The following is a 7,664-nucleotide window of genomic DNA, read 5'->3' as shown; positions in this document are numbered from 1 at the left end:
GGATTATGAGGTGTGGCTGGGAAGAGAAAGAGAAGTTGAAGTCTATAAAACTAGAGAGGAACCGGAGTCATTCAAGCATCAAGAAGTATTTTTCATTTCTTTCGAGCAGTCCAGTCATAGGTAGACTAAATTTCATTTTATAAAAGTCTGGAGTCACCACATAAAAAGCCTTGTAAACAAGCCCAAGACCATACTCCATGGTCATGGGTACTTCTATAAGCCACGTCGTTTTAACAAATAATTACAAATCTAAAAAAATATTAAAAAAATTTTGTTCTCTGATGTCAAAAAGGAATGAGAACTTTCCCCCTCCTTTTTCACAAAACATTTCCTTTTAAAAACTTGTAATTTAAAACCTTTTTCTCCATTTTTGAGATGTATGCTAATCTTTTAAAAAGGTGAATAAACCTGCCAGTTTTACATTCCAGGACTGTCTTTTGGGGGAGGGGGCCCTTGGAGCCACCTCTTTGAAATGTGAGCATTTAGAAGGATGGCACTTTGTCTCCCTGACTCTGGGAGTTTAGCCTAAGTGCTTGGCTCCAGATAGTAACTTTCTGTTTGTCACAAAGATATGAGAAGTTTTATTTTTCCTTTGGATACAAACAGTTAATAAGTAAATAATGGATTATATCTGCCTGGCTATATAAAAGGGTGGGATTTCTTTGTTTTAGCAATCTCTTTAGTGGCCTGCCTGTAATATGCATCACAGTCTGATTTTATGCTGATTCAATAATAAAACTGTTTCCTTGTCTGCACTTATGAAGAGGATTATCTGGGTTGGCAGGTGATTTTACTTTTAGTTCTGTTTCTCCAACATGTTCCTATTACCCTTAAAGTACTAGAATTTATCAGGAATTCTTACAATTATACAGAAAGAGAAATATTGCTATCTTTGTTTTAATAAGGGGCTAAATTGAAACACAAATAAAGGGAAGGTGCTGTGAGTCAGTGGCAGAACTAGGAACGCAGCCAGCAGTTCTAACTCTGATCCTGAACGAAGAGGAGAAAAAGAAAACACAGAAATACCACACTTCTTCCCCCACATAATTTAGTTTGATTTTCAAGCTAAGTGAAACGGCTTGCCCTATGGTTCAGTGGAATATAGTGTTGTCTCCTCTACAGGGGTGGTTATTTCTGGAGCATAATCCTGTAATCCTGCCGCTTGCACAAATTCAGACAAGGTCAAAGAATCAGATTTAACTCCACTATGACCTTTTTGCTCTAAAAATAAGCCAGTATTGTCCCTGTAGGGAAGGCTGATGGAGCGTGTGAATAATGGCTCTTCAATTCCCAGTAGCTCCCGAGTATGGCAAGAAATTACCTGTAATGCAAGGATAATTTTTTTAATGGGATTAACCTTAAAATACAACTAAATCAAGTAAGTTTTACTTAGTTTCCTAGACCTCTTGAATGCTAACCCCTTAAGCTAATTCTATGGGGAGATAAAATAATGAAATAACACATTGAAAGGCTTCCTACCCTGGCATTATCAAAACACAGTTCTTAAGAGAAACATCATGATTCATCTTTTTAAAAGTACCATTTAAAGATGTCTCTAGGCCCTTCCATCAGATAGTCATGAATGGGTTCATTTCTTTTTTTGGCTGAGCAATCTGACCAATGATATGAGCAGATAATATGTTCAGATTAGGATCCATGACTTTCTCTAGGAAGGTTAATAAATAACTTGTCTATAAGGGGCTCAGTTAATATTCAACTAAGAAAAAAATCATTAGTTATTCAATTTATTTGACTGGAAATAAATATCAAACACTAAAAAGCATACATTAAAGTTCCAGTTATTTTATTAGTGCCTATACTTGTATCTTTTAAAATATCTTTTGCCACAATTTTCAGTGTCTCTAAAACATAATCTGTATTCATTGAGTACCATGTCACTTGATATCCTAGATTAAACCGTCATTGCATTTTCAAAGTCCAGTTTTACTTGTAGGTCGGTTATAACACTGCTATTTGAATTCATATTCTGCCTCTGGGTGAGAATGAAATTGCTATTAGAACATAGTCAAAGGAGTATGTGGAATGGATTTTTTTGTTTGTTTAAAACTACTGGCCATAGTTACAAGGCTGTAAAATTCACACCACAGACAATTCTAAACCTGATGCAAAACTGCCCTTTAGGAGTACATTTTAGATAGGTGAGGTAACTTTCTTCTCAAATCTTACTTGAATTGGTTTTGTTCGAACTCTTGGGATGGTTTGTGGGTAAAAGACAGAATCTATATAGTTGCCTTGCATTCCCAGTGGGAATACTAATTGAGGTCTGTAGTAATTAAGGTTTCAAGATCCAAATTACTATAGGTGGCTCTTAAGAATTCTCATTTGTAATTGATGCTGCTACACTGAGCACCCTGTTTGGTCAGCACTTCTAACATCTAACTCTCCTTTAGAATGTCCCTTACCTGAAGAGGCTATTTCACAAATTCACTGAGGTTTACAGATGGTACCCCCAGGAGGAACCTTATAGTCATAACACATTCACTATTAACCAACAGAACTATGTGCCTACTGTAAGCAGAGGGAGTCCAGTACTGTTTAATAATGCTAAAGCAGAAATCAAAAGTGTTATAAAGCTACTGGTTACAATTAGAATCAAGAAATATAATGTAACCATCTCTCCTCTAATTCAGTGATTTTCAAGGTATGTGTGAGGTTCATCGATAGACCATGAGGGTCCTCTGATGGGCTATAAATTAATCTAAAACTGAGTTCTTTCTTTAGTTCTGATGAATAACAAACAATAGACTATTTTTGCCTAAGACTTAGGGCAACTTACTATTAACTTACTTGAGTTAATAAGGATTATTAAAAATAGGTATTCATGAAGATTATTGGAGTTTTCTAAAGGTTCTTAATTCCACATTCTATGATGGTGGCCCATGCTCAATGCTTGGCATCACTGCAGAGCACCTACTTTGCATGGCCTCAAGCAGATATGTGTAATGCCTATAGTTTTCAAGAAGATTCTATTATTTCTATATAACAGAAATAATCGTGTGTTGATCATAGTTTTCAAAGGCTACTATTCTTTTATTTGTAAACTACTGATGGTTTTGCTTCCTCATTGCCAATTTATTATGTACTATTTAGTTATCTTTGCATAGCAGTTACCTATAATTTACTCTAAATAAACCTAAAGACATACTTGTTGTGGTTTAAATATTAATCATCTGTATCACCATTATTAAAGCAGATGTATAATGTCCTTAAAATCTGCTTGTTGATTCATATAACAGTGTGGATTAATCTTAAATGCATTTTGCTAAGGGAAAGAAGCAAGACTCAAAGGCTACATTATTATTTGATTCCATTCATGTGACATTCTGGAAAAAGGTAAAACTATAGGGACAAAAAACAGATTAATGGTTGCCAGGGATTAAGTGGAGAGAGAGACTGACTACAGTGGGGACATAGGGGAAATTTTAGGGTGATAGGATTGTTCTATACAGTTCTGTGGTGGTGGATACGTGACCCTGTGCATTCGTCAAAACTCATAGAACTGTATACTAAAAAGAGTGACTTTACTGTAGGTAAACAGTGCTTTGTCTAGTTAGTGTAAGGCTAGTGCATCACTACAAATGGAAAAGACAGGATAGTGGTTTCCAATGCGCCCTTGGCCAGGTGAGAAGAATTAGTGTTTCTCTTTCAGAACTAGAACAAACAACCTTAAAATTTGTATGGAGACACAAAAGACCCTGAGTAGCCAAAGCAATCTTGAGAATGAAAAATGGAGCTGGAGAAATCAGGCTCCCTGATTTCAGACTATACTATAAAGCTACAGTCATCAAAACAGTATGGTACTGGCACAAAAACAGAAATACAAATCAATGGAACAGGATAGAAAGCCCATAAATAAACCCATGCACCTATGGCCAATTAATCTATGACAAAGGAAGCAAGACTATAAAATGGAGGAAAGACAGTCTCTTCAATAAATAGTGCTGGGAAAACTGGACAGCTACACATAAAAAAATGAAATTAGAATATTCTTTGACACTATATGCAAAAGTAAACTCAAGATTTGGATTAAAGACCTAAATGTAAGATCGGATACTATAAAACAGAGGGAAACATAGGCAGAACACTTTTTGACATAAATCGGAACAATATCTTTTTCGATCCATCTCCCAGAGTAATAGAAATAAAAACAAAAATAAACAAATGGGACCTAATTAAACTCAAAAGCTTTTGCACAGCAAAGGAAACCATAAACAAAATGAAAAGAGAACCCACAGACTGGGAGAAAATAGTTGCAAATGATGCAACTGACCAGCAAAAATGTAGAGGGAGGAATGCATGAGACAGGTTTGCAAGGGTGTGAGCTGGACCTGTGAGGCTGGAGCATAAGATTCACATAGAATAGTACTGGGCAAGAGAACAGAGGTGGGAGAAAACTTGTGGAGGGCCCTGAGTCCTAAGCTAAGGAGTTGAGACTATCTTGTAAACAGAGGGTATCCAAAGAAGGTTTCTGAGTAGTATGTGTATAAATAGTTGGAAGGTGAGCGTCTAAAAGTCTGATAAAGGTTTGAACAAGTGGGAATGGAGAAAACCAGATGCTATAGGAGGAACTGATAGTTCTTGGGATCTTTGTGGGGATCAAAAGAAAGAGAGGAAGCAACTACTCTGAGCCTGGGGGACTGGGGAGTATGGTAACACCGTTGGCAGAAATTGGAGGCCAGGTTGGAATAAAAGGAGGATGGTTTGAGGTAGATGGAGTACTGTTTCAGTGCTCTATCAGGAAACTATACATAACTCACCTTCATGTCCTCAAAATCTGTTATCCCCATCTGAGGGAGGTTTGAGCAGTTTACATGGATGAGTTTTCGGCCACTGATGAAGTTTGTGGTAAAACACTCCTGTCAGTACAATGAGAATATCACTCAAAAGATGTACGGCAAATACAGGAAGAAAAGAAAGCAAGAAGGAGAAAGGGAGGAGGGAAGGAAGGAAAGAGGGATGGAGGGAGGAATAAATAAATTATGTTTGTCTCTAGCTCTGTATTGAGAAAAATTTTAATTTAATTTTAATAATCCTAATAATCCGACATATTTGCCATCTAAACTCTTGATTACATTTCATACTGCTGCCTAGTTTGTTTGTTTTTTTTGGCATGATACAACCAGTGCTTCTTTCTTGCCTCAACTACATTTTTAAGTACAGGGGTTTCAGATCTTGTGTTGTTTGTGGAACATGGTTGGCAGTGAAATAAGAGGAGTCACCTATTTTAAAAAGAAAACTATTCTTGGTTAATTGGCTATATAAATTAGTACTGTTAGGTGATCATGATACAAATAACACTTTGGGGCAGACACTAAGATTAACAGTACAAGTTCAAGTTAAGGGAGTTGCTACTAAAACAACCTGACAAAGTACCAAAAAGTCTACCTTGGACGAAATCTTTTTAGAAATACAGATTTCTATGAAAAGAAGCCTACATAAATTTTTTAGTCTTTATTCAAGGATTGCAGAGAAATATAATCACTGTGATGAATAGGAAAAACAAACAAATGTGACCTTTCTTTCCTTTCCCAATATACAAATATATGTATCAGTGGAAAGGCCAAAATTAAAATCCAAGTTACCTCTACCACAGTCCATGCCTCTTCTACATGACTTCTAGTGAAGACGCAAAAGCTCAGGTAAGGGTAGAGGAATAAGAGGTAGAGGAATCAGAGTATATGATTTTTAAAAAATATTATTTTTGTATACCTTGTATTGAGGGAAGCCTAGCTGGCTAATCCACTCTGCAACTTTCTCTGGGCTCCATTCAAGATACTCAAATTGTAGGTCAGTACTTTTTTTTGGCTGGGTTTCTTTATCTTTAGGTACCAGTGTCGTCGACTCTGGGGAAGGATCTTTCTTTTCACTAGAGGATTCTTTTAAATCCCTCTGAGACTCAGAGAAATATGAGTAGAATTCATAATTGGTATCAGAAAGCTGGAACAGATTTTGGAGTTCTTTAGAAAACTCATAATCTGTATTCACTGAGTCTACTTCACTCACTGGAAGAGACTCTAACACAGAAGAGTCTTTTGAAAATTTAGTTTCTTTTACTAACAACTTTCTTATTTGATATTCAGAGTACTCTAATTCATCCCTGTCTACAGAATGCTTAGATGTGATTAGTTCTGGCCTATTTTCCTTGGCAAACTCTACACGTGTCTCTCTTCTAAGTAGTGGTTTGGCTTTATCTGGTAACTTGAAATCTATCTCCTTAGTTGGCTCTGTTTGTGTCTTTACTTGAACCTCTGGTTTAATCTTCTGTGGTGGCACTTGACCTGTTTCTCCAGTTGATTTTTTTGGTTTTTTCTTTGGAAACTCCAGTTCAGTCTGTTCTGGTGACTCTGGACCTTTCTCCTCAGTTGACTCTCTTGGTGTCTCCTCTGATCTGGACTTCTGTGATGGTGCTAGACCTGTCTCCTTAGTTGATTTTTTCTGCTTATCTTTTTGATCTGCTTGTTTGGTGTCCTCTGGTGGCTCTAGAACTTTCTCTGCAGTTGACTTTCTTTGTGTCTCTTCTTGAGCTTCTGGTTTGACTTTTCCTGATGGCTCTAGAACTGTTTCCTCAACTGGTTTTCCTGGTTTTTCCTCAGGAAACTCTGATTTCATCTCTTCCAGTGGCTCTGGAATTTTCTCTTCAGTTGACTTTCTTTGTGTTTCCTCAGTAGACATACTTGGTTTCTCTTCTGGAAACTCTGTTTTGGCTTGCTCAGGTGGCTCTGTCCTTTTCTCCTCAGATGACTTAGTTTGTGTTTCCTCTGGAATCTCTGGTGTGGTCATCTTTGGTGGCTGTATATCTGCCTCTTCCATTGATTTTCTTGGTTTCTCACTTGGCAATTCTGGTTCGGTCTGCTCTGTAGGTTCTAGACCTGTCTTTTCATATTGCTGTCTAAGTGACTCCTCCCAAACCTCTGGTTTGGTCTCCTCTAGTAACTCTAATCTTGTCTCACTGATTGTGGCCCCTGGAACATCAGACTCGGTTTCCTTTGGTAGCTCTAGATCTGTTTCCTTAGCTGACTCTATGCGTACATCCTCTGTAACATCTGGTTTGGTTTCCTCCTCTGGCTCCTCACGATTTCCATCAACAGGGACCTCCAAATCCTTGAAAAGCTCTCCTTCTATCGGTCTGGATGTCTCCGACTTTACCTCTTTGGGAATCCCTAGCTCAGTGTCGCTAGGAAGGTCTACCTTGGACTTATTGGGAACCTCTTGCTCGGACACCCAGGTTGGTTGTAGGCGCGGGTGTACAGCCATAGCACTCTCCGGTGTCTCCTCTTTGAAGTCCTCTTCCTCCGTCTCTGGCTGTGGCTCTTGGTCAGTCTCTACACGCAGCTCCGGGCCTACGTCTGCCATGCTGCCCGGTTCGATATCTTCAGTCACCTTGAGAGGCTGAAGTGTTGATCTCCCAGCCTGCACGTCTTCATCTTCACTGCGGCCGGAATCGCAATCTTCTGGGACTTCAACCATGACGCAGATTAGCCGACCCGCCCAGGCCTCCTAGCAACCCCAACTTCCGATAGCGTCTCTATGGATACCACGACTTCCGGCCGGGCTCACGGACACTTCCCCAGGTTTTGTTCCCTCTTTCAAGCACTGACTTTAAAAAACCTGCGATCATAAGCACGCAGTAACCCTCCCCGAGC

The 7,664-nt window shown here is 38.5% G+C and overlaps 1 protein-coding gene across 1 annotated transcript; it reads right to left on the bottom strand.

The window, feature by feature from the left end:
- Positions 1-450: 450 nt before the first annotated feature.
- Positions 451-7,618, bottom strand: SAMD15 (sterile alpha motif domain containing 15). Its single transcript, XM_057732351.1, has 3 exons — positions 5,731-7,618; positions 4,779-4,877; positions 451-1,321 (listed from the first exon to the last, which is right to left on the bottom strand). The coding sequence occupies exons 1-3, from the start codon at positions 7,486-7,488 to the stop codon at positions 1,085-1,087; spliced, it is 2,094 nt and encodes a 697-aa protein (XP_057588334.1). The 5' UTR covers positions 7,489-7,618; the 3' UTR covers positions 451-1,084.
- Positions 7,619-7,664: the final 46 nt, after the last annotated feature.

The sequence above is a fragment of the Hippopotamus amphibius genome, chromosome 4, assembly GCF_030028045.1.
Source record: "Hippopotamus amphibius kiboko isolate mHipAmp2 chromosome 4, mHipAmp2.hap2, whole genome shotgun sequence".
NCBI classification, from domain to species: Eukaryota; Metazoa; Chordata; class Mammalia; order Artiodactyla; family Hippopotamidae; genus Hippopotamus; species Hippopotamus amphibius.
Note: the sequence above shows the minus strand (reverse complement) of the source record. Positions and strands in the feature narration are given on the sequence as shown.

Coding starts and splice junctions, on each gene's coding strand:
- SAMD15 (XM_057732351.1), bottom strand. CDS start 7,488: ATGGTTGAAGTCCCAGAAGATTGCGATTCCGGCCGCAGTGAAGATGAA. Junction 4,878..5,730: donor TAGGCTTCCCTCAATACAAG/GTATACAAAAAT, acceptor TTGTACTGACAG/GAGTGTTTTACCACAAACTT. Junction 1,322..4,778: donor CAGATTTTGAGGACATGAAG/GTGAGTTATGTA, acceptor CTTGCATTACAG/GTAATTTCTTGCCATACTCG.